General features: G+C 43.0%; 1 protein-coding gene across 5 annotated transcripts in view; it reads left to right on the forward strand.

Annotated features, from left to right (window-relative positions):
• Positions 1 to 2,611: 2,611 nt before the first annotated feature.
• Positions 2,612 to 27,316, forward strand: part of SMOC1 (SPARC related modular calcium binding 1) — a 124,890-nt gene continuing 100,185 nt past the window's right edge. For all 5 annotated transcript variants that reach the window (XM_058025445.1, XM_058025446.1, XM_058025448.1 and 2 more), the window contains exon 1: positions 2,612 to 2,774. In XM_058025445.1, the coding sequence (XP_057881428.1) occupies positions 2,670 to 2,774 (105 nt within the window). In that variant the 5' untranslated portion in view covers positions 2,612 to 2,669. The remainder of the gene's footprint in view (positions 2,775 to 27,316) is intronic.

A 27,316-nucleotide genomic window follows, 5' to 3' on the forward strand; every position in this document is an offset into this window, starting at 1 on the left:
TTTAAACAGGGCTTGGATATCCCTCCAGCCTCCTGAATGGTGACTTGCTGAGATTTTTGGGCTTGGAACAGCTCAGTAAAATTTAGTGGTGATACATAAGCCAGGCTATGAACTGTCTTCTGCACTAAGGCAGTTACTATCCACAAGGGAAATATTTCTCACTACAGAGAAATGCCTGGCCATGGCTGGGAGTATGTGTGGCAAGGTTATGAACAGCTTTGACCATGAAGGGGTCAAAGGTTTCTGTAATTGGGAATTTCTGACCCTCTCTGGAACTTTTACTTGGTGTAAAGGTGCTGCTGGTGTCAGAGCCTCATAGGCACTGGTGGAGATGTTTCCACTGTAGCTGGTATTCTCTCTTAGGGATTAAGAAAACAATTATTTTTTCATGGTGGTAACAAACCTCTAGCATAGAGATCATGACATCCTTGTGTTTGTATGTGAAAAATACACCAAAGAAAGGCATTCATGTTTAAAGTACAAGTGATAATGAACACATGAAGGCAAAACACAAAATAGGTCAGATGCAAAAATCACCCTACGAAGTTGGAGAGGAGAATGTAGGCAAGTGTAATATTGTTATCTGGACTGGAATTTAATCAAAACTTAAGTATGAGGTGATGTGGTACTTGAGTGGTAGGATCACTGCCTCAACAAAACCATACTAGATTCGGCCTGTCTTTTCAGAGATTCAGGCATGCACAGGTATAACTTGCCCAACCTCAACCAAGCTGATCCTGACATCCACAAGGACACTCATATTCAGATTTCCCAGCTCTTCCCCTCCTCTTCCTTTCAAGGTCTCTCTGGTTGTGTCATGTGGAATGGCATGTGTTCAGGTGCGGATCAGAGAGACTTTGAAATGGAAAATCAGAGGATACCACAGGCCATACTGGCAAAGCTTAGAACTGGCTGGCAGAGTGAGGGCGAGGGTTAGGAGGTAGGCTTGTATGGGGTGCTGTGTTTGGAGTCCCAGAGAAATCTGTAAGCCAAGAATAATGAATAGTGGCAGAGCTCCATGTGAGTAACAAACAGCTTATCCTGTCTAGGCTAATGACAAAATGTTACATATTGGCATTTTTTTTTAAATTTTTTTTTTTTTTTTTTTTTTTAAGGAAAAGAAAGATTAAAGCAACCGCTATACCTACCCACTCTGCTTTGCTCTGATAAGATGCCAGAATTACATGACTTCTACTGTGTAACAAGGTTCTTGGTGTGGGTGTAGCAGCCCCTCCCCATACCTAGCGGATACACTCCAGGGAATTTTTGCAAGTGTGAGTATTGCCTCTTCTAAGGTCACTGAGTAAAGAAAGGTAATACATTGTGTGAAAAACTGTCATGTTTTGTGTGTTTCTATAAAAGCAGCACAAAATAGTCCTACCTAAAGGTTATTATCACTATTACATGCACAGCAATGGCCTCCCATGCATATTACTCTGCAATATGTTGGGCCTCAGCCCTGCCCTACATCAAACTCAAGCTGGTAATTTGAAAATTAAGAATTTGATGTAAATGCGAGCCAGTCTAGTTCACAAGATATCTCCACTGCTCAGTCCCTCTCTCAGGTAGAGGGCTTGGCATTACTTGCTGCCTCCAATGCTCAGGCCAACAGCTTGCTGCCATTGCAGTGCCATGGCACTGCTCCCTCTTTAGACATGCCTGTAGATACTGAGCCTTGCCGGCAGATGTATCTCCATTTTCCCCTCTTCTCTTCCTTCTGCTCCACAGCTGCACTAACTTGCCCGTTGTATGACGATGCTCACTTACTTTCTACCCAAACTTCCCATTACTAGGAGTGCCTGGTGCTTGGACGAACTAGGACCCACATGCAGTCTCTATGAGCTTGTCACCTCAAGAGGTACCAAACTTGGACTTGGGATATTTTCCCAGGTGCAAGGCATGTATTACCAAAGACCCCAAACACATCACCTGCATGAGATCTGAAGGATTTGCTGGGCAATACAAAGAAATGGGCTCTGGGGCCACTTGTGCAGCTGGGAACCCAGAGGAAGATCTTCAGGGAGCGGCAGACCCTGTGGCTATGGCTCGGCCGTGCCTCGGCTCGGAGGTGACACGAGGATCTGCTCTCCCTGAGACGCGAGCTTGCTCCTATAGCAGCCTTGGCCCCAGGACCAAATGAACACGGTTTGTGACCATGCGGTGGTTTCCTATGCCCAATTTACTTGCTCGCGAGGCCGGCCCGCCTGCAAGGCTCAGCTGTCACTGCCCCCGCCCGGGGCTGGCGCCGGCTATGCCCTGCACGGCTTTGGGGCGGGGGGCGCCGCCCGGCGGCCCCGCGGGGAGCGCTCGCCGCGCTGGCCGGCCGTATCCCGCGGCCCCGCACACACGCCCGGCCGCCGCGGGCTCCAGGTGCCGCCGAGATCTCCAGGTGCCACCGCGGGCACGGGGACGCCGCCCGCCCCGCGCCCTCCGCCGCCCGCCCGGTGGCGAGGGGCCGGGCGAGAGGCGGCGCGGCCCCGCCATTGGCGGCGGCCGCACGGCGATAGGCGCACGGCGCGGTCAGTGCCGGCCGGCCCCGCCCCGCCGCGGCTTTATAACGGGCATCCCCATGGCTGAGGCGGGGAACCTGCTGCTGCGGGACCGGCGCCGCCGCACCGCCCCGGACAGCCGCCTCTGGTGGCCGCAGAGCCGCGCCGCCCCGAGGGACGATGATGCCGCGGGCCTGGCGCAGCGCGGGGCCTCGCCCGTTCCTGCTGGCGCTGCTGCTGGTGCATCTGCCGCCGGCTCGCAGCCACCGAGCCACGGGGCCCCGGGTAAGTGAGCTGGCCCGGGTAAGTGAGCTGGCGCGGCAGGTTGCAGCGCCCTGCCCCGGCCCGCCGCCCCCGCGCCCTGTCAGCGCCGCAGGTGGAGCCCCGGCCGCCGGGCAGCGCCCCCGGCCCCGCCACCCCCGGGCGCAGACCCTCGCCAGGGCCTGTCCCGCTCGCTTGTTAAAAGCCGGGTATCGGCTGCGTGCGAGAAGTTCATACACCGGTTATTAACTTGTTGGTATTTATTGCAGAAAAACACGGGAGGGGGGAGGTTGGCAGGCTGTGTTTTTATATTGCTTGACTTGCATTTAATATAGCCCCTGTTTCCAGCACATAGCTTTAGGACTTTTCTTTTTTTATGTTCTCAAGCAGGGATTAAATGAATCCTTCCAATAAAGCTAGATCCCTTCAGCCCAGGTTTCTCCCTGTAGGAGTCTAGCTCTGTTTTTTTTAATCTGACAATGCCTGACTCTTGCTGGGGCTGTTCATTTCACTTACCAAACTATTACATTGCTCTGGGGGAGAACCCAACATTTTTCTAAATATGGTTCTCCCAGTGAGTGAGTGTTACCACTGCAGCATCACTACGGAGTAGCGTGAGAGTTTTCAGTTATAAAGCTGTAAAACAGTAGCTGTTCTTCAGCCAATGCTGCTGCATAGCTCTGGGTAAGTGGAATAAACTTGCCACTCTGCAGGCTTGTTGGATGCAGTGGCCGTGTACATTTTTGCACATCTAAATGCTATCTAAAGTGCTTGAAGTGTAGGACCTAATTAACTTAGACCATAGTTAGGCAAGACTAGGAGTCTTTGAAATCCCTACTTGGCCAAAGTATAACAACAAGGGACTTGAGTGAAATGTTGTTTTCTTTTTTTTTTCTAATGGGAGTGTTTGACCATGAAGGCTATTAAATGCTTCTCAGAGCTATGGAAAGCACACTACTGGCTGCACTGATGTTGTTGTGTTCAGCTGTGCAGTCTCTTTTATGGCCAGATGTGTAACAGCAACTGTTGGTTCTGATCTCACTAGTTCTAAGTCAGAACTGGTGTGTGCCGTAAATTACTGAGACCTGCTTTAAAAGATCAGGAAACACAGGGGGGTTATGCATATATCTTTATTACCTGATATCAAGCAGAAACCTCAAGATCAGAGTGATTTCAAATAGAGAGAAATTTAAAGGTGATAAGTAAGAGTCTGGCTGGTGACTAGGGTCTTCATCAGCACAAGTATCTAACCGCTTTAATGAAGCGCAACTGAAACAAAATAAAAAAATCCTGATGGTAGTGCATGTTGTGCAGTGAGTCTGTATACCAAACAGTTTTCATATGTACGTTTTTTGTACTGTACTTTACAAGGCAGTTTAATTGCTCCCTGTGCTATGTTATCTTGGAGTGGGAGCTACTTCAGGGGAGTGGGAAACCAAATACAAAGGACTACTGATTTAGTTTTTGCTTGAAGTAAGTACACTGACTTTGAGATTTCTTCCTTCATGACTGGGGAGAATATCAGCTGTGAACACTAACATCTGTACTTCTGTTGGAAGATGAGCCTTAAAGTTTTAGCCTAGTGTTTTAATTTACAAGCTCTTAAATGGAAAGCTGTATATTTCCAGGATGTCTTACTCATGAAGTCTCTATTTTTGCCCCTCAAAGTGTGATGTGAAGGTGAGGAGTTTGGTTTGCTTGCTTGCAACCAGATTGATTGATATAAGCTCCTGACCTTCATCTCTTGCAGCGATTCGACATTGCCAGTAAAGCTGTCATTAGTATAAATGTGGCATGCTTTAGGTTCCAATAAAAACAAAAATACTTTATTATTAATTTCTTAAATAACGACCACCAGGTTACACCAATATGTATTTCTTGTGTGGACTTGCGATCAAGAGTGTATTCCTGTCAGGAAGTCTCCCTGGCCAGGTGTCAGTGCTGCAGGTCTGGGGAACTGCTCTTGTTCAAGTGCTAAGTGTGATACCTGCTCTTTTGCACTCTTTTCTGTATGGTAAGTACTAGAACTATATTTGCAAGCTGAAACTCTTTTAAAGGTGAACAATAGTTTTTAGTCCTACTCAGTGAATTCAAATGACCAGCAATAATGCTTGAATCAAGTTCTAGATCTTCCTCCTTGCATTTCTCTTGCTACTGTAGTGTTCTAGATCTTCCTCCTTGCATTTCTCTTGCTACTGTAGTGTTTTAAGATAGGCAGCCAGTACTGTTACTAAATACATAAACAAAAGAGAATGGTTGCTACTATTTGCAGAAAATGTTGAAAAACTTGAGGAATCGAAGAGAAATAGGTATATCTACATCTTTTGTGCCAATAAAGGATGAAACTTTCAGATTAAGTGAGTTCAGGATAATTACTTGAATACCAAGGTAAATTAAAAATGCAGCTAGTACCTACAGGTCTGTTGGGGAACTTCTGGCTCTCAAAAGATGTATGAAGCTTGCTGTTTCTTGTTATAGTGAAACTATGAGCAGTGATGTGAATTCCTTAGGCTTGGTGTCAGTGACTTGTAGGAAACATCTGGCTCTTGCACGTATGGTGTTGCCCAATTAGAGTTACTGACAATTGTCCCAAGTGAAGCCCCATAGGAAGTCTAATATCATGTCCTAGAAATAGGACAAGGCAGCTATGTGACTTGTTTCCTTACTTGACAGACTCTAGTAAAGCTTCTGCTGTGTTACACAATCACCTGGTCACTTCTACTTTTGTGGCTCAAAAGAGCATCGTGGGACTATACTTGAAAAATGTCTGTTTGAAGGATGCTACCTTCTGGAAAAAGATAATCAGGCTTTATTTGCTATTCATTTTATCTTCCTGTGTGCCTCTTTCTGTCTGCTGGCTTGAGATCTGGGGTGTGGGACAAGGCAGGTCTTGCTGCTTCCCCTCTCCTTGAACCCAAAGTGATAGGATGGGGAGCTTGACCAGGCTGGCTCTTGCATCTCCTAGTGTGGTGCCTTTAAGCAGTATTTTTTCATAGCAGATTAAATAGATTGTGCCACAAAGCTTTGTTTTCTTCCATCTGGACAATTAAGTGTGACCTTTGTTTTTTCTAGTTCAGAGAAAGATCTGTGTTGGCTCTCTGCTTTCTAATTATAACTCCTGACCATTCTGAACTTCATGTATGGCAGAGAACTGTTGGTGGCAGTAATGACAAATACTAGCACAGAGAAATGGTGGATGCTTGCAGAAGGCACACAATGAGACTGCAGCAATCAAAAGATGTGCTACATCTTGGATGGGCTTGGACTGGGGACCTGCACCCCTCCAGTTACTTCAGAGGACAAAAAGATGAGGGGATAGGGTAGTCACTCTAACGTTCTTCCTATTTCATGCATGGAAATGTGTCATATCCTCTCCTGAAAGGCATGCTGATTGGAGACCAGGGAGGACCTTACAGTTCAGTGCCCGTAAAAAGGAAGGTAGTAAACAGCAAAATTGTGATGCTACCAACAGATTCCAGTGCATAAATTGGAGTGCCACAGAGCACTGGGAATTTCCTGCTGCAGTTGACTACTAGCTAGAACACCATATAAGAGTCTTGGTAGAAAGTGCTGAAAAGGCTCCTGCAGCTTTGTTGTCCCCTCTGGGAGGAGGCAGCAGCATTGCAGCTTATGCGGGAGTGGCACAAGGAGCATGTTCTGCTCTCTGTTCACTGCAGCCTCACAGGAAGGGTTCCACAAAGCAGGTGTCTTTATGCATACCAGAATTAGGGAGTTTGTGTTCTTTATGGTGGGAAGAAATTATGCAAGGATGTGTAATAAGAATATAAGGCAGAGAGCTTCATACATAGGAGGTCTAGAACAGAAAAATGAATGTTAGGTTTTCAATGACTGAATTTTGTTTCTTGTTTGAGATTAATTGCCATTCTATACTGCAAAGGTCTACACTAGTAACTAGTGACTGAATCATTTTAATGCTTTTAGATTTCTTTACCATTGGAGAGATTAATTTAATGACAAAACAAGTACCCAAAGGCAAGTCTTTAGAAAAGAGATGGAACAGATTTGTTGCTCTATGGCAAACAGATAGCTTGTTTTGGTTGGATGAGGGATGTTTTTTACCCAGGTGAAAACTCTAATTATATATGGAGCTATGTTGCTTATTTCTTCTTCTCCTTGCTCCTTTGAGACCTTTATTGTCAGCTGAATTCATTTATGTGTACTAAAGAAACTGCTCTAACTTGTGTTTTTTAAACAGTATGCAACTCTGTTGAAGAACAGGATTAATTCTTGTGTAGAGAAGTATTAAAACATTATGTTCCTATTGGAACAGAAGGCCCTGTTTTAAACAGAAAAATATTGTAGGATTTTACTTGCTTTTTGTAGTCTTAGAGTTGGTGTTTTAACTGCCTGAGCTTCAGAGTTAGCTACAAGAATATTCCCACTCATGTTAATGAGCTGTGCTGTTAATGAAAGATTTCTGGCCAGCAAAAGATTGGGTACAGAAAAAGAAGCTGCTTATGTATTTTTGCTGGTGGTGGCAGCAAGCTCTGTAGCTGGTGGAACACCTACAATGATAACCTCTTAGACTAGTTTTCTAGTTTCTAGCTCTAGTGTGCTAAGGTAATCTTCACAGTGCAGAGCAGATGCTCTCTTGGCTTCTTTCATTTCCAGATGGCCCGAAGCAATTGGTAAGATGACTGTAAACTCATTTCAGTAGTGTAGTAGCTCTAAAATATTAATACTGCTATTTAAATATCTTAGATGTTCTTATCCTGCCATCTCAAACTAATTGTGACATTACTATGTCAAAAAAACCCCAAACAAACAAAACCCCATTTGTCTCTCACTTGGCTGGTGAATCCCAGTTCTTCTGGTGCTGGCACATCTGACAGTGCAGTTAAGTGTTACACAATAAGCTTTATGCTAACATTAAAAGCTAAACATGGAAGCAATACAGGTGGAACTAAAGCTGATCCCTGAAGGCTGCTGTGCTGACTGTCATACTTGAGCATCCTGTGTGACAGTGTGGTGGCTTCCTGTCAGAGTCCCCTGGCAGCTGCCACGATCTCTCTGGTGCTGATACACCGTCCAGGGACTTCGTGGCACAGCAGACCTTAAGCTGAGCTTGGCATGCCGTGAGAGTAGTTTACTGCTTTGGTACTCAGGTGATACTCTGGCAGAGTAGCAGCTGTGTTCTGACTTGAACTATGAAGCTTACAAACTTCACTGCTGTCATTGCATTGGTGGCACTCTAAGATTCCTGTGCTCATCTGTGAGAAGCTCTTGTTTGTGTAGTTCTTGCTCTAACAGGGAAGGCTGCCATTGATGTGGGTGAATCTATTCCATGCAGGAGCTTTCTGGATAAGGTGGGAGGTCAATTTGATATGTTTGCTTATGCAGAGAAACTACCAGGATGTGATGGAAGTAGTATGTAGCTGGCTGTCTCTTCTGACTGGCTCACATGAGCAGTCACAACTTGTGTTCAGCAGCTTATCTGTGAACCATGTGAAGCTTTCTGTGTGTGATGACTTTACTGCTTGTAGGTATGAGGAAGAAGTATTCTGGCATCAAAACCCTGACTAAGAATGCAACTCTGCACTCTTTTTTTTTTTTTTTTTTTGTGTTGAGGGGAGGAGGCATTGTAGCTTTAGGAGAGTAACAACAGGAAAGCATAGCTAGTCACACCAGGGTGTAAAGTTTTATTCAGGACAGTGAAAACCACCCACCATACAAAAGAGTTCTTTGTATATGGCCTCATACAGGCTATCAGCAGCTGTTCAGCCTGAGATTAGCTTTCCCAGGATAAGGCCTTACCTTGAAACCAGCCTCATGCCTCATATCCTGGATGCTTTTTCTCTTTATTAAAGTAGGTTCCTGATGCAACTTGGGCTCCTGTGGGATGCTGCAGTAACAATATTGATAATGTTAGCAATATTCATGGGTTTTAGAAAAGTCATCTGCTTGTTTGGTGAGGAAAACATTCCCTCATATAGTGGGCCTGCCCTCTGACCAATGCTATTTCTTAAAAAATTGAGGTGACAAATATGGGTATTATGGTTTTCTACAAGAGCTGCTCCAAGGGAAATCTGTGCTGTCTGAGTAGAAGGCCTTCATGCTGAAAGTGCAGTCCTGCGGCGTCGCGGGTGACGATGGAGCAAAGCCGCTTTGGTTTATGGAGGGATTCACTCTTTAGTCTTTAGTGTGGCACTTCCAGGGTACCCTGGAGACTGGCCTGAGCCTGACTGGATGATGCTAAGGCATCAGAAGCAGCCTGGAACAACACCCTTGGTGGAAGGACCACCCTTGGTGGAAGGATGTCCTGTGTGTCTCACTGGAGATATTCAAGAACCGTGTGGATGCAATCCTGTGTCACGTGCTCTAAGATGACCCTGCTTGAGCAGGGAGGTGGGACCAGATGAGCCACTGTGGTCCTTCCCAACCTGACCCACTCTGTGACTCTCAGATGTTTCTGTTCTGAGTGTGTCCTTAGAGCAGTGGCCTGGAAGGCCTCGTAAGCCTCCAGCTGCCTGGGCTGTCAGACTCTTCACTGGTGGTCTCCCAGCTGTAGCCTGCTCAGAAGGATGTGCCTGCTTGTTGGGTTTGTGCATTTTTGCCTCCCACTGGCTTGTGGCTGGGCCAGCTGCTTTTGAGGGCCTGCTGACAGAGGTTTTCATTTGGAGTGGCACGTACCTATGCAGCAGGCAAGTGAGTGGTAGGTGTGAAATGAGAACAAACTTAAGTACTTCCCCCCAAGGTCTGAGCCTAGAGATAGGAGAATAACACCAGTTACTATAGTAACAGAGGCTGCATCATTAAGGGTTGGCTCAGGATTTTGGCAAGCATAGTCTGGCAGCAAAGCCTAGACAAGCAACCCACCAGTGCTGCTGGCAGAGTCTTCATGCAGGTGGAGGAAGTCATACAGAAACTGGTGTGTGTAGGCAGATAACTTGCTCTGCCATGGGCACCTGGACTTGCCTCCTGGGCTGGCAGTGGAGTTTTGTTACCTCTGGATGAAGTAAATGAATGAATGTGAGCAGGGCTCTGTACCTGAGTAACTGCTGCAGAGGACCATACTGCTCACTGCTTTAGTACAGGCCCAGAGCATGTGCCAGGGCTCTGTAAACTGGGTTGTTTTGCCCCATACACTGGAAGTGGCTAAGGGGAAGGAAGCTAACTGTTTGTGTGCAACATTCTTTCTGTGCAAGGCATAGACTATTGAGATTCTGTTCAATGAATCTGTTGACATTGGCTCTGTAGGCTATGTGGCAGCCCTTGTCAGTCTGAAGTTAAATTTGATTCACTGCTATAAGAGCATTTGCCTAATAGAATTTTTCTCTATTCTGAGTCTTGTGACAAACTAAAATAATCTAATTTTGCCTAATAGAATTTTTCTCTATTCTGAGTCTTGTGACAAACTAAAATAATGTAATTTTACCCTATTCAGAGTGGAAGAAGTGTGCTCTTTCTGTGCCACTGAGATGTTGATTAAAGATGGGGTTGAGAGACTGAAAAAAGTGAGGGCTTTCTCATGGGAGAGCCTCTGATCGAGTTGTAGTAAGGGGAAGGGAAGGTGTGTTGGGATAAGAAAGGTGGAGAAGTAGGGCAGATGAAATAACTTATTTTTCTAAGGTTTTTCTTGGCCACTGGTCCAGTTAATGATAGTTGGAATCATATCCAGAGGGAACTGCTGATCCTCAAATAGGGAGGAGAGGTTCCAAACACTTAGTGGGCAGATTCTGTTTCAGAGTTTCTCTTGGCCATCAGTCCTCTGTTACCACTGCTTGGGTCACAGACTAGAAGGAATGTGGAAAATGTTGTCCATCCCTTTCTCTTCCCTGTTTCATGACTGAGAATTATCATTTGAATTGCACAGGGACGCCATATTCTGCCTTTTGATGAGCAACTTCCACTAATTTAGCTGCTATATGTAGGCTTGTGATGCATGGAATAGAGCTTGTTCTATTATTCCATGGAGTCCAGAATAGTTGATTAACAACTTTTTCTTTGATTATATAGAGAACCCAAAATATAAGATCACACGATCCTTCAGTTGTAAAGCTAATACTTTAGGGTTTGATGCTCCGACAAATTAAAACAATCCAATACAGCCTTCATGTAAAGGTAACTGTCTCAGATTCTCTGGCTGTTGTGGGTTGCACAAGAAGCAGTGTGACCACACATGGTACGGAGGGGGAATGAACCAGGAATCAAATAGATAAGGAAACATCCTTAGGTGAAAGCACCTGGTAGAGGTAGTGGTATCCTTTAATGTCCAGATGTTCATTATCTCTAGATCTTGCTTCTGTGTATACCATATACATGCTGGTAAGAAACATGTAGTATGGTAATCTTTTGTTGCAGCATAGACTACCTTGAGTAGTGTGAAGATTAAAGAACCTACTCCAGCTAGTACATCAAACCACTTCCCTTCCAATTTCTTTGAAGCAGATTTATATGCATTCTACACTTGGGCTTAAACAAATACGTGGTGGAACTAGGTGCAAGTTAAGAACTAAAAAGCTAGAAGCTCTTGGGTGTAATTTCCAAGTGGAGGATATTAAATGAGTTGGAGTTTGTGGATACTAGCCATATAAAGGGGTTTCTGTCTGAGCCAAGAAGCTGCTTCTGATTTGGGTTTAGTTACCATACAGAATGGCGGTAACTGTTGTTGGCTTCTGCCTGGAGTTTTGCATTTGGCTTATTCCTTTGCCCTTAAAAGTAAGCAGACAAGTGTTGCAAAAGTAGATAAGCTGTGCGCAAAATTAGTTTTTAAAAATGTGTATGCATCCAGAACACTAGAGTATTATCAACTCCAAACTTGTAGGGAAGTGTGAGCTTTAATGTGTATGCATCTCAGGCTTAGTGGAAGCAAATTACTTTTAACATAGAAATCTGTGAGACTGCTATGTGTAAAATGATCAGTGGTGTTAATGCAATAGTTTTTTTGCTTGACAGTTCTGGAGATTAGCTTGACTTCTTTCCCTTTCTGCGTCTTAACCTCAAAGTATGTAAATCTAGAAGAACTTGATCCACCTTTTAAAATTAAAAACAACACCAGTATCTGCAGCCAAGTCTTTGGAGTCCTGTCAGGTAAGGGATTGGGTGTAAGTGCTGCCATATCTTCCTGCTGTTGTAGTAAACTCTAGCCACTTGGATTCTCAGTGCTTCAGCTGGTGGTGGTACCTGACATGTCTCATGCTTTCCATAAAGCGGGTGAACATTGAAGAATTTTGCAATGATTTTTTTATCAGGGTTGCTATACTACCATTCCCCTGACTTTGTCAGTGTCTATGGGCTGTATTTCCTTCTTTATTATTGCTTAGGTGCAGAGGGAATTTTTACAAGCAGGGATTGTACCCCTACATTTGGAAGTCAAAGCTATCTGCTGTGGGCTTTATCTTGTTAGGTACTCTGTAGAGCCAGGGATGTTCTGCTTCATGGAGTCAGGGCATTCTTTCAATGGCAGTAGCTGCTCTTGGACTCCCTTTATTTTCTCAGTTTAAGCTTGAACTGTAGAAGGAGTAGTAGTTTCAATTTCTACAGACTTTTACAAAATGGACATAATTTGCTGGTGGTAGGGTATTAATGATTGTTCAATCCATTGTCTAGAAGTACAGGGAAGTATGTCAGCCCAAATTTTTTGTTTTGTGTGCTTATCTTCAGGAGTTTCCAGGGAGCTGAGTGTTCTTTTCACAGTGAACTAAGAAGCTGCTTTATTCTCCAACTTAGCAGTGCTTTTCTTTTTTTAAATTAAGGGCTCATACATCGAGGTAGTATAGTTGTCTTTGAAGTAAGCGGGATGTTACTAGTTGTAGCTGTTGAAGACTTAAGTTTTCCAAGGCTGTCAGGTTTTGTTCTCTCCTCAGTTCCCCTGAAGTAACAAATGTATTAGTACAAAAAAATTGTGCTCTGCTGGATTTGACCTAAGTTACTACCCTTCTTAAAATGTGAAGTTGTTAAAATCTAACTGTTGGAGCTCTCTTGAACTTCCCAGCTCACCTATTAGTCATGTATATCTTGAAAAATCAGGATTAAATTTAAGGTGGCTGATAGAGCTATAAATAACTGGAAAAGGTAAACTTTTGCCATTTTGTTACTAAAATAGGGTGTCTCTTAAGGGTGAATAGGACAGGGAGTGGAAAGCAATCGGTGTGAAACTTCATCTTTTCTTCTCTTCCTCTTCAGTTGTCAGTGAGGCTGTATAAATTTCAGGATTTTTGTTGTGAACAACAGATACCTAAAGGAGCTCCAAACTAGCTGGGTTGTGAAGAGAAGTTGATCTTTTCTTTACCACAAAAGTGCTTCTTCACCTGAAGCAGTTTGGCAGCAGTATTGGAGCTGAAACTAGCTGTTGATCATTAGCATGCTGCAGTGTATGTTTTGCAGATTTCTAATCTGGATTTGATCGCACCCATAGGATGAAGCATCCTAACTCATTTGCACTGTTTTGTAAAATCTCTTGGTGTGTAAACAAATATGATGTGTAGATGTTAGCTTTTATCCTAGGAAGATGAAGCTATCCTGGTTTGTGTGTATGTGGTTCTTGCATGAAAGTAATTAAAAAAAAGTCAGTTCCAACTTCCAAATTGAGTTTTGCCTGTGTAATTAACTTAAGAACACAGCATATCTTCTAGAACACTAGGAGCTTTTTGGTGCTGAAACTGGAACTGAGTGGGAGGAAAAAATTTACCACACTTGAATAAATTTAAGCATTCCTAAAAACTGTCCCTCAACGTTTCTGGATTTTGCCCAATTGTATGAGAAGTACATTTTGGGCCCAAAGATTTGAGAATCAGATCCAGCTTGAATAGCTGATGTCATAAGCAACCTAAGTTTCTAAGTTTCCTGTTGGAACACTAAGAATTTACCTGAAAGTCCTCAAGTTTTGGTTCTAGTTCTGTTGGCAAACAAAACCAAACTTGTTTCCACAGTTGCTTCACTTAATCAAGGAACTTTTTCCCTGGCCCCTGCTTAAGTCCCAGAATTGGGGAGGAGTTCAGCAGTAGAACCTCATGCAATATGAAGACTAAGATTTGATTAAAAAAATCAAGCGACAGTGTGCTCCTAAGTGAATGACAGTCCGAAATAAAAAGCTTAACTTCAACTCTAGGCAAGTTTTTCTCTGTAGCAAAGAATCATCAACTACAGAGACATAGCTCTTTCTTCCCCCCATGTTTAAAAAAGGTAGGTATTTTACCATAGAAACTGTTCTTGCTGTTAAACTTCAAACCTCAGGTATCCCCTACAACTCTTAGCTCTTTATTGCTTTTGTTAAGGAAATTTCCACGTCTGACCTTAAGTGGAAAGCTTCTACTGTAACTACTTCCAAGTTAGCCTGCCCATTAATAGTGTTACCTACAGAATAGCTTCTGACTAGCTTTTCCTTTGTCTAGACTCCTGTCAAATCTGCTTCATTCCCTCTTAAGATATGTACTCCCTGGGTGTGCCTCTGTTCAGGCAGGACAACAGGAGTGGGAGAACAATTCTGAACTTGGTAGTTTTTGCTGAATTGTGCCTGAAGCCTTCCTCCTGGTAAAGGTGTGTCCAATTTCAGGAATTCATGCTTTTCTTTGGAATCACTGGGGCAAGTAAATCAAGTTAAACTGCACACATATTCCACTTGACATGTTTTCCTTCAGGTTGCTCAGCATTGATAAACTCACTTATAAAGCTATAACCAACCTTTCAGGGCAATGATTAAGTGTGGCATGTCAGAGCAAAAGCTAAAAATTACTTTCACTTCTTTCTTTGTCTTTACCTTTCATGAAACTGTGGAGAATATAAGCACTTGTATTCAGGAAGTGCCAGAAGGCTGATTATAGACTTGATGAGGTCACCTCAGATTAAGAGGACAAAATAGGGTGTTATCTTTGGCTTGTCTCTGGTTAGTATTTATTAGAAAGCAAACCTAGGGGTTACCACAAACAGCCTAAGCCAAGCGTGTCAGTTCTTCACTGTATGGCAGACTGATGTTCACGCATATCCATGCATTTCCTAAGGCAACCAATTAGGATCAAATGAGAAGAGATAATCTTGTTAAATCTCATGCCAGTGTTCAGATGGGTAGAATTGTACTTATCTAAAATTGCTTTAGTGGGACTTGCTAGTGGCTTTTGTTTCACTAGCAGATGTTGATTTAAAAATACAAGACTCTCTTGGCATCTGTTTTATTGTGAGGTGATTGACACCAGTGCTAGGCATTGTTTACACAAAACATCTGAATGTAGTCGCAACTGGATTCAACAAGATACTAAGTGATGACAGCATTTATAAATGCTGACACTGATGAAGCATATTTAGTTGATGACCTATTGCACTAAATTGCAATCAGGATTTGATGGATTTGAATAGAGGAAACCTCTTAAAATAGGAAAGGGACGGAGTTTGAGGAAGCGTTTCTTATGCAAAGTGCAGGGAGTACTTCCTCTTACTTTCCCCAGCTCTGACCTTGTTTTTTCTGATGAAGCAGCTGCTGCAGTATCCACTCTTTAACTGAAACTCTTACCAAGCTGCTGCCCTGGCTTCTTGTTCATCTTGAATACTTGGCTTAGAGCTTCACATCCCTGAAGTGAAGGAAAAGCACTATGAAGTTTCCCCTTACTTTAGGGAGTGACATGCCTCTGTTTTAGGTATTCATTGGGGAGGAAGTTGATGGTAGCCAGTGACGTCTTGTTCTCAGCTGGGGATTATTAGAATGTACAGCTGACTCTTGGGAAGTACTTCTAGATGTACTCTAGGGTAACATCTATGTTCTATCTAGTGCTGTATGCAGAGTCTGCTCAGCTTGAACAATTTTAGTTGGATTTACTGGTTTCAGACAGTGAGCTTGATTTTGTTGGAGGCTTCCCTTCAAATGTGATTCCTGTTTGGGGAAAGTTTTTGTGGAAATTGAGTGAGATTACAAAGTCGCCCCACTTTAAATCTCAAATGGCACTGATACAACAAATGCTACAAGATACTAAGGAGACAATTGTGAAGGGCTGAATTACTATCTGGCAAATGTCTATCTCAGTTGAAGCTTGTAATCCGCTTTGGTTATTGCAATATAAGCTCTTGGGCTAGAAAAGCTCAACAGTTCCGGAAAGACGGGAGAGCTCAAAATCTGAGTTGGTGTCAGAAAGTGACAAAATGAAACAGAATTATAATTAATCACTTGCAGTCACTTAATTTCCTCTTCTTCACTTGGTTGATTTATTTACTGGTTTATTCACTTATGCCAGGGAAAGCTGCCTTTCTAGATTTCAGACCATCCCTGTATTTCTTAAGCCTCACTGATACTACAGTACCTCTAATGACTAGCAAGCACCAAGTTATCTACAGGACCAAACAGCATGGATTGTTCTTGGCTGGAGTATGAGTAATGTTCCTAGAATCTGCAAACTGGAAATGTTTCTGCTTTTGTCATTGCTTGTGTGGTTGGTTGACCTTGCCCAGCTGCCAGACCCCTCCTCACTTCTTCCTATGCTCCAGCATGAGTTTTACTTAGTGACTTCAATCTTCTAGAAAGCATCTGCTCCATCATGGCCTCTCCGTGGGGTGCAGCTTTCTTTCAGAAAATGCTGACCTGCTGTGCTGTGGCATCTTTCCCAGGGGCTGCAGGGCAATACCTGCTCCTCCGTGTTTTTTCTGTGGGCTGCAAGGGAATCTCTACTTTGGTATCAAAGACTCCTTCACTGATCTTGATTGTGCTGTGGCTTCTCACTTCCTGGCCTGCTTCCCATGCCATGTGACATTTTGCCCTTCAGGTTTGCTCTCGGAGGCACTGTCAGCCTGGCTAATGGACTGCTCTTGGCCTGTGGTGGGTGTGGTGTGGAACCAGCTCTGTCCAGCACAGGGCACCCCTGTCTTCTCAGGGAGACCACCTCTGCAGCTGCTACCAAGACTTTGCCATGTAAACCCAATACAGGTGGTCAGACAAGGCTTTACACCGTGAGTCAACATTGCTGCCTCTGCAATGCTGCCTTGGATTGCAAAGCTCCCAGCAGAGTTAGCAATAGTTTTGCTTCTGAAAGTACCACCAACTTGGAGTTCACACATCAGTCAAACTGGTTATGCCTTAAAGTCACCTGCTTCAGTCCTCATCAGGACAGTGTGTCTAGGAGAGGCTCCATGTGGTTTTTCTGTGACAGGTGACAGTACACCTAAGCCATATCAGAGAAGATGTTGTCTAGTCTAAGTTCTAGTCTGTGCTTTTAATTTTTTAGGATGTAGCCTCAAATTGACTGAGTACTTTCAAGTTCTGTTCCCATATGAATGTAGATTTCAGACTAATTGTGTTAATCTGTATTTTTCCATATGAATGCCTTTACCTGCAGAGCAGTGCAGTTCTGTACAATTTGCAAACAGCTGCTTTGCAGGCATGTGTGTGACTTTTGGGGGGTGACTTTCATAGTAAGGAAAGGGAAAGCCTGATCACCTTGAAGTTCTAGCTTCTACACATTATAGATGTTTCAGATCATGGCATATAGATGCAGGTTCTCTGGCAGTGATTTGAGTGCTAAATCCTACACGAATTCAAGTACCTGCATGCTATTCATTTCTGGCTCCATGAAGAGCCTCTGAACATTTTGATATGGCAGGGCTGTCACATCCAAAGGTAGGGACTGGCTTTGCATCTTACCCATTTGAAGGGGGAAGAGATCACACTGTTAATGTAAGTGCTATAACTGGTCCTGGTAGTCAATAATTCTGAAAAAGGACTGCCAAATATTGTATCTCCTGACACACTTTGACCTGGGAAACTTATAGAAGCTAGTAATTTTGGTCACCAACAGTCTCCAAACAGGATAGGAATAAATGTTTATAAGTTTCTGGAATCTGACAACTTCTAGCATTTTAATCTGAGGGTTTAAGCCTTTACCAAATAGTTTCTCAAAGTCCCATGAAGACTAAACCACTGTAGTAATTCACAAACACTGACCTTACACTTTAAAGCACTAATGAAACTATTACTTTACTTGCATTATGTGAGTCCTTTTAGCAGGATGTAGTGAAAAGTACAAACTTTAAGTAAAATGTAGTAATAAAAAAAAAATTATCCTAGATATTTAGGTGCCACTATTTGAGTTAAGATTGTTAGCATTTAAGTGCAACAGGCAACAAGTTTAGTTGGGTATTCTCAAGCTGTAACAGCCTCCTCCTTCCAAGCTGGTTTTCTGTTCATAAACCATCATTTATGCTGCATCCGTTCTGTGGTCTGTGTTTCCAAGCTCATGTCCAGGCATGCTTTCTGATCCCTGGCCATGTGTTGAATATGTTGCTTTGGCCTGCTGTGAGATACAGTCAGACAACAGCTGTGGCTGGACTGACAACTTTGTCTTCCGGTTGTGAGGCTGGAGTTGGATTTAGTCACTTGCCTTGGTGGTCAAGTCTGGATAAAGAACAGCTACTGCAGGTGGTCTAGGCAGCTCTGGCGTCCTGGTTGAAGTGTTGACATATTGTGGAAGTGGAGCAGCTTTTAGAGTGCAGAGCTCTCATTATGATACTGCAGTTGCTGACAGGTAGCCTGTGCTGGCTTTAGGGATGGACCATGCTGAAAATGGGCTCTTTGTTTCTGCTGGCTTAGTTAGCACCTCTAGATATCAGGCAATTTAAAACACTTGGAAGGTGCTTCAGGTGTTCCTTCTGTGCCACATACTAGTGAATTAAGTAAGGTTAACTTTTGAAATAGCTTCTAAAAGCACAATAATTAAAAATTCCATGGCTGCTTGCAGCTGTTATCTTTGGGAGACTGGACTTTCAGCTTAGTGACAGTAGGTGCATTTCTCCTGTTTCAGAAACCCAATGTTTCCTCATTGTTCTCAAAGACTAGCTTATTAACTCATCCCACCATCCATATGCTTGTACATCACTGGATTAGAGGTGTTGGTTCAGTGATAGTACCTGGTATTTGGCTCTAAGCAAGAGGCAGTGGTCACTTAGGAGCTGTTAAGTGCACTGGCTGAAGTCTGGAAGTGCTATTTATGAACTTTAATGTTGTCCTGTTATATAACTCCTGGGAAAAAAGAATTTACAGCTCTGATGTTCTGCTGCAAGTTAAAGATAAAGCATTGCTTTCCTTTCCTGTGCTCTTAGGGGCTATACTGCTATAGCTATGCTTCTTACCCTCCGTACAGAGTAATGAGTTCCAACTTTTTGTTGTTCGTAATACGACGTTCTTCATGCTGGCTCCTTTGAGAAAGCAGAACTTGTGTGCACTCACCATGAGTTGACAGCGAAGGAAAGGAACAAATGTTAATATCTACTAAAATCACAGTAGACCCCTAGTCTGCCTAGGTTTGTTAAAAGTTGCGGTGTTCTGTTATGATGTTCCAGCCAAATGTTACATGCATGAGAAGTAACTTTACTTCCAACAAAGTGTAAGACAAACTATTTATTTAATCTTTTGGAGTAGGCTAAGGCTCTATGTGGAACTTTTTGAATAGAGAGGATTTATCCCCCCTTCCCCATGAATAGGGTCTATGTCTCAAAGCAAGAGCAGATTTCTTTGCTAACGTGCAGTGATGAAGACCAGTTCAATGTGAGACTAGTTAAGGGTGTCTTGGCTGACTTTAGTTGAAGACTCTACTTTCATCACAGCCACACTTTGCTGGTGTCCTGTGCTGGCAGAACTTCTTATCTGTGCTGCACCTAGTGTAGGTCTAATTGAACACAGGGCTACCTACAAGAGTTTATCTTCTAGAAGAAAACTCTCCATCTCTCCAGCAGAGATCTGGGATGGCTCTTATGTCCCAACCTTGGCATTATAATTAGTTTTATCCTGCCACTTGTTTGGAAGTTTTCCCTGCAAATCTAGTATAGTGGTTGGTGGATAGATCCAGATTGTTTACATGTACTTTTGAACTCTGCAAGGATGCCCACCTTTGCCAGCAGCTGTACAAGACATATCTATGATCTGATAAGGGTATTGCCTGGACTTAATGAAGCTGGTTATGACCTGGAGATGCTTTGAACTGGCATACCTGGTCATATTGTATTTCCACCTAATGAACTGCGCCGTGGGATTGTATCACACTGGTTATGAAACCACTGTGTGCTGCCCTGGGCAAGCTGGTTTCAAATTGAATGTGGAGCAGCACTTGAGGGGATGATGTGGCTCCTCAGAACATGGAAGAATTATCCACAGTGCACTAGGATCTGAATTTTCAAGAGGTGTTGGTGGATGGCTTTGGCCCCATATGTATTCTGAAAAGTCTTTGTCTGAATAGGGAAAGGAAACCAAGCCCTCAGGTGTGATGAACTAGATCTAGCCTAGCTAGGGCATGCTATTAATTTAGGCTCTTAACATCTACATTCTCTCTGCTATTAAGTCCTATGACCAACCCGTGCAAAGATTTTGACAGCTGCTTTTTATTTTCCATTGTCAAGTATTTAAGTACTTCTGTAAAGTAGAATATTGAGATGATTCTGGTGAGTGCAGGACATCTCTGTTCACCTGTTGCTTGTTAAATATGAATGCCGGATTGTCAATTGCCTTCAGTTCTTCTTGTTTAGGTTTGCAGCATGGGAAAGTGGAAATCTGTCGTGGGTGTCTGTAAACATAGTATGTTAAAATATTGTCTGCAAACGTGAACAAGGCCCTTGATGGAAACGAGGGAAGTAGATCTGGAATTTGTAGCAAAGTTGAATTTAGTCCGGAAGGAAACAAGAGATTGTTGCTCTCTGCATATGAGGCAGAGAATGCTCAGAAATCCTTTCTGCTGTGTAAATTACCGAGGGACTTGAAATGCGATGGCAAAAACTTGACCAATGTGCACAGCAGTGTGTCAGGGTGGGAATATGTAGGTTGATGTGATTTCTGGCTTGATTAGGTGAATTGGCTGATGTAAGCTAAAGGCTGAAATCTTGCATGGGGGCAGTTTTGATAACCATAAGATGTTTTTCATGTGGTTGTAGGCACGAGCATCCAATGATGATGTGATCCCTGTGGAGAGGGAGCTGATAGGGAAGTGTGAGTTCCCTGAGAAGCAGAGGGCCAGGTGTGTCCCTTGCCCAGCATCCTGCCCTCTCGTGGCCCTGGCTGGGCAGGGAGTGGCTGCCTTGTGACCCGGAGCACCAGCCTGGGGCCTGCTGCTGGGCACCGCGAGGGAGCCGGAGGGATGTGCTGAGCACACGGCTGTGCTCCGGTGTGTGAGAGAGATGGCAGGAGGAGCAATGGAAATCATCCAGGAAGCACTTCCCAAACTGAGTTAATAAATATTATGGGATGCCATCCACAAGCAAGATCTGGGGGTACTCACACCTTTTTAGTCTGAGAATAAAGCCTTTCTGAGAGGACCCCATTGTGGAAGTGTGGCAGCATTCCCTTCTCTAAGAGCCTGGAGGTTTGAGCAAAGAATCAGATACTTAGATGGTAAAATGGAAAGCCAGCCAAGACAGAATTCCAGAATCACAGAGTGTGGGACTGCATCAGTGGTGTGGTAAAACCTGTTTTACCTCAAACCATGTAGATAAAATGCACATCACTGTATTTACAGTACCATGGAATACTGTGCAGACTCAGGGACTTGATCTGTATGTGCAAGTTAGCTACAGGTGTACTCTTCTAACCTTTAGGTTAATCTCCTAAAGGAACTGCTTAGCTTTGAATACTGTTGCCTGTGTGCTCTCTAACACTTTCTTGGTCTTTTGAAGAACAAAACTTAGGATATTCAGTGTTTGTGTGGCTATAGAAGGTTAAAACGTGTTTGGTTGCATCATTGGCTGTCTCTACTTGCTTACTACCAAGAAGAAAAACTGGTATGTGCCGTGACTTTCCAAGATCAGAACTGCTTGTGAGACTCTGCTTTTAAATCTAATCTTTAAATTTTCTGTGGCTTCTAGTAATGATGTATTAGTTCAACATTCATTCAGCATGCTGTTGGTGAAAGTTAATTAGATGCTGTAATTCCACTTGAATAGTCTGCCTGACCAATAATATAATTAATTGACCATTCGTGCCATTTAGAGGTGTAGGCATTGGTGTGCATACTGATAAGGTAACTCAGTGATGGCCTTCTTGCATGCTTAGTTATAAAGTGCTTTGAACTGGATATTGAAAAATTACCTCTGGAAGTAACTCAAAAAAGCTAGTGGAAGATGTAGCTGGATGATAGTACTGAATGAACAAAGATTGGGTTATGCATCTGATTTGAAGACAGTCTCAAGTCCCATCTGAGCGCGCTTTTGGAATTGAGGATCGCTGTTCTGGTAATTTGCTCAGGTTGTTTTAAGTTGGACAACTTGTGAGTAGCTTCAACATTGTCAAAAATGGAGCCTAAAATGCAGTAAGACTTGTATTTTCTCTTTAGGCTGTGTTCTTTGGAGTGGTGCTCCCCCAGTGTGTTAAGAGGCTTTGAACCATAGGAATTGAAGGATTTAAATTCACTAGGCTTAGGATCTTTACTCTTCAACAAAGTAAATCACAGGCTTTGTAAGGACTTTGTTTTAAAGGTACCTTGTCTTATACTAATACAGTGGGTGTATAATTGCCAAAATACACACCTGATGCTTATTTTTTCTGTTCAGTGATTTGTTTACTGCAGAATGCAGTTGTTGAACAAGCTCAGTGTGGTGTCTGTTTTTCCTTCCAAGCCTACTGCAGCTTTGCATTTCCTAGTTATTACAAAGTCTCTAAACGTAACTTGCTGTGCTGTACTTCTGCACCCACGGGGCTGGACCACTGAGGAGTTACAGCAGATGCTGACTGCTGCATCAGTCTCTTCGAGGTGGACTTGTCCAAATAAGAAAGAGGTGACGATAGAAACTAGGCAGACTTCTGCTCAAGTCTAGTAACTGAATTTAGCAGGTGAGAAAATCCTTTAAGGCTCTCAATCGCTCTTTCAGCAGATCTTTGCTCCAGTAATTAAGTGTTGAGTCTGAGCTGTTCAGCTTCTGGTTTTATCATGGATACTGCACTTGATTATTGTTGTGTGGATGCATTTATCCAGCCAGACCTGTTTGATACTGAGCTTGGTGGACATTGCTGTGCTGGATGGGGAAGAGCAATACTGAGGTGGCAGAACAGTTTCTAAAGCAGCATGCAACTTCTGTAGCCTCTTTGAGCAGTTGGCTTGGGTTCATCTGCCAAAGCCTGTAACTGCTGGTCTCCCACAAAGGTACATGCCTGATGTGATATTTTTAACTCTGTCAGCAGCTGAGTGGATTTCTTTGTGAAAGGGAATGATGTCAACAGTACTCCTACTTGATCTTCTCTTCCTGCATAAGCATACTAAGCTGGATTGCCAAAAGTGTGCATATTGTGCCACAAATCTGTAGAGTGGGAACAATCCAAAGGAATTGCCCTGAAAGTTTTCAGGAAGAAACAATGCAAATTGTAAGCCTTCTTGAGAATTGAATGCCACATCAGGCTGGGTGCTTTCTCTATTCTTGTCTGCCCCTTTTAGATTGAGAATTTGAAGGAGGTCTTTGCCTTTTTGAATGTGCTTCCCCATTGCTTGTTTTGGGATGCCTTACTCTATTTCTGTTACTAGTTAAGTGGATAACTGTTTATTTTTTCTTTTGCAGAGGAGCTACCATGTGTTTCTAGCCTTAGGGCTGAGAGGAAGTGCCATCACTGGAAGCAAAATCAAACTCATCCTTTACTGCCTCTCCCAGTGCTTTCTATCCCACAGGCTAGGTGTTAGCAAAGGACAGTGTCTCAATCTTCTGTGTTGTGCTAACCTCAAAGAGTTAGGATCTCTTTTGAGATCCTAAATGCTACTTGGCCCTGCTGTAGTTGTGTTGGTGCCCTGTTTACACTTAGTTTTCCCCAGAGGTGGGAAAGAGAAGGCAGGAATGTCAAGTATCTTCAACTTGCCAGAGAATGTGATTCAGTAACTTGAGAGGATTTTCAAGTCTTTCAAACAATGAGTAAACATGTCAAGTATGATGGAAAGCTCCAGAGTCTTACATGGATGCTCTAGGTCTCTTTGTCAAACTTGGAGCATCAGGAGAGTGTTAAATTTCTAGTTTTGAGCACTCTCCTTTGATGGGGAAGGTACCAGCTGGTGCAGGTCAAAGGGGTGGAAGAACAGCTGATTTTTGGTGCTTGTGGAAAGAAGAATGATTGGTGTGAGCCTGAAATGGGTAAACTTTATCAGAAAAGACTGTTATGCTGGGGAAATGATTTTAAGTAGAATGTGGAATGAAGGGACAAGGTGATAAGTCTTAAGTCAACAAGCTAGCTACAGTGAGCCTGCCAGGCAGGTCCCTAATTTTAGATTGCCTGAATTAATCCATTATGGCACAAGTCCATTTGAGTAGCCATTGCTATGGATGTTGACTCCCTGTTTTGAGGAATCCTGGCTAAGTACTGAGAAGAAGATGAGCAGTTCCAGTATCTACTTCTGAATCTATCACGTGGCACCACTCTGAAGAATAGTGCTACTCCAAACCAGTAACAATCTTTTTCTGCCTGAACTATTTAATACTAGTGGGAAGAATTTTATTTGAAAATGTTTGTTATGGTCTGCCTCTGCTGCTAAGGATGGCTTATGCTTGTAGAAAAAAGATGAGAAAAGAATAGGATGGGGTTGTCTTTCCTATGTACTTACCATGTGCCTAATGAATTTGACCAATAATTCAGGATAATTGCTACCCAAATTATGCTAATTGTAAAATTTTGCAAAGGCCAGGTGATTTATGCATCCTCCTGTAAGAGCAATCTCCTGGTTTTGAGCTAAAAAGGAGTCTTTTGACTCTTTTTCCTTGCAGAGCACTGTTTTGGGAAGGTACACTTTTTTCCCCTTTGACACTAATGCTGGACAAAAGCTCTTTTCTGTATAAAAATACTAAAATAAGAGCTGCTGCCATTTCACAGAATTGCCAGGTCCTTGAACTTTCCTAGGAAAACAACACTAATCATCTTCTAACAAAAATCTCATCTCTAAATTCTCATTATACTGAGTTTCTGTGAGGATGCTGTTTTCATTCCTTGGTTTGATCTCTTCCCAGTTCAATCTAAGCCTCTTTTTATTAGTACTTAGTCACCTGAAGCATTACATACCTTCAGAGCATGCCAGTTCAGATAACTGACTTGAAGAAAAATGTTTGGGCAAGTGTTGTTATCACAAGGTGACCTGTGTTTTGGGGAGACCAGGCACTCCAGCTTTGCTTTGTGCTCTTTAGCAATTCATTCAGTAACAGGCTTTTAAGGATTCATACTTACATCCTGGCACTTCTGTAAAAGCTTCTTTCTATGCTCAAGGATATATGCAGGTCCTGCTTCAGGCTTTCTCATGCAAGTTAACTCACAGAAACAGTCCATTTGTTGAGTGCAAACCCATGGTTTGTCTATTTTAGAGAACTTTAGGTGATCTCATTTTAAGAAGAACTCTCAGATGTAGATACCACTGTGATACAGACCTCACTCTTTGTAATGGAATCTGCTTCTGGGTATGAGCATGGAGAATGGTGAGAAAAGCAAGGGATATAAATCTGTATTATAGCCAAAAACTGCTGTCAGTCTATTTGCGTGCAAACTTCAGACCTTCCTCCCTTGCACTTTGCTTACAGGTATTCAAAATCTGGCTCTGGTTTTACCTCCTAAAGTGTTCCCTCCCTTTTACCTAGTGGTTACTTATGACTAATTTTTCTTGCAAATGTTTTTCTAAGAAGTTTGTGTTTCTAAGAAATTTCTAAGTTTCTAAGAAGTATGTGCTTACTAATGAGGGAATTCCAGTGAGGGAGGGAGAGGGAAGAAGGAAGTTCCTTGGCTGAGCCTTAACAGACAGACTTGGAAATTGCAATAAATCCTAGTCCTGTGTGAGCCCTAATGTACTTGTGCAAGATCTTAGCAGGCTCTGGTGACACTGGATGAAGCTAGCTGAATCCAGAGAGTGGAGTCTCTGCAGGACAGCTAGATATTGCTTTCTGATGGTTTGTATTTTCTTAAGAATAATTCAAGTTTGCATTTTTTTTCATATTCTTTTCCATTCTGCTTTTATTTTGGGTAATACTAATGCTTTCTTGATGCTGTCTTGATATCCAGGTGTAACTGTTGTGGGGTGCTTCTAAAAATCTTTGCAAGAAACTAGGCTACTGATTCACTGCCCTGTGCCAACAAGTCTGTGCTAGGCTACACTTACCTTTCCCTCTTACTGAAAATGAATAGGAATAAAATCTCAGATTTCAAGATGTAAAATTTGTCATCTGGCTTGATGATCAAAACCACACCAACGTTGAACTGACTTATTTCTCTGTAGTCTGGAGTCAGAAGTCCTGGAAAACAAAGGAATATGGTGTTACTTGAGCTGTAACCAGTAGCAGAGGGTTTGGGGATCAAAATAATATCCAGTGATAGAGCTGAATTACTGAGTATAATTAAGGTTTTTGAGGAGCTTCCTCAAAAACTTAATGACTTCCTTCTTCTACTTGAATTCTGAATGAGAAGCTGGCTAGTGAAATTATTTGGGTTTGTAACTAAGTGGGAGGAGAGAAAGGCCCAGGAAGCTGCAGAAGTTCAGATGAAGGTGGAGGACCTAGAATAGTGAGGAGGGGTAGAAATCAACTGGCAGCCTGGCATGCAGATAAACCTGGGGAGAAGGTGCAGGAGCTGGTAACAATATTTGTATATGTAAGATTTTAATGTAATTGCTAGGGGGAGAATGTCTTTCCAGAGTCGGGTACAGAGTGGTATTTCTGTGTGAGAGCTGGGAGGACCAGAGATGGCTCTTCAAGATTTTAATAGTTTCCTCGAAGGTTTCAGTGTTTTGCAGTTAGGCACTGAAAGGGGGCAGATGAAATGTGTAAAACCTGTCTGAAACTTAAAAGGAGCAAAGACCAAGTGTCAGCAAGTCAGAGTGAGGAAAGGGGAGTGTCTAGTTACAAGGGGACTTGAGTGGAGAAACATATGGAGCAAACAAGTCATGGCAACATCAGGATTGACAAGGATAAGCAACTTGATTCAGTCTGGAATCTTTCTGGTACCTATATCTTTAAGGTTCAGGAAACCTTATAGCAAGGCCAGACACACAGCCATTTCTCATGCACCCATTAAACCAATTTTAATGAAACTGTCACTCCAAGTTCTTAAACCCAGGTATTTCTTTTCTTGGGTAACAGTTGACCTAAACTGACCTAGTATCTGCCTGGAGTCCTGGCAAACAATATAAATTAATTTTTTCTTAACTCTTCCCTTCCTGTTTTTACAGCTGGATTTCCTTAAATTTCTTCAAGTTGCTTACCCCTCCAGTTATCTCTTGCCTCATGGCCAAAAAGCTTGTAAAAAGTGGAATGATATTTGATTCAGCATGTCAAGATTTTTTTTCAGGTGAAACTAGGATTTAGCAATGTTTACTAAGACAACTAGTGCCTGGGATGACTCTTCATCTTGAAGAGGTTCCCAAGCTCAAGGGAGAGGAGAAGAGAGAGGTCCTTTGCACCAGAACAGGCTCCTCCTCAGCCAGAAGCCTGCTGAGAACAGTCTTGCTAACATTTATACACTTCTGAGCTGCTTTTTGGGCAGTGTGTTCCAGTCACCACAATCTAGGCCTTCATTATTGCCATCTATCTACCTGTTTTTAAATGAACCTCAACTGGGGCATGCAGCACTTTGTAGCTGTGATGTCTAGTTCTTTCCTGAGGCTTACATTTGAGCAGAGTGAGGGCGTGTAATTTGTTGTTGT

Source organism: Melospiza georgiana, chromosome 6 (genome assembly GCF_028018845.1).
Source record: "Melospiza georgiana isolate bMelGeo1 chromosome 6, bMelGeo1.pri, whole genome shotgun sequence".
NCBI lineage: Eukaryota > Metazoa > Chordata > Aves > Passeriformes > Passerellidae > Melospiza > Melospiza georgiana.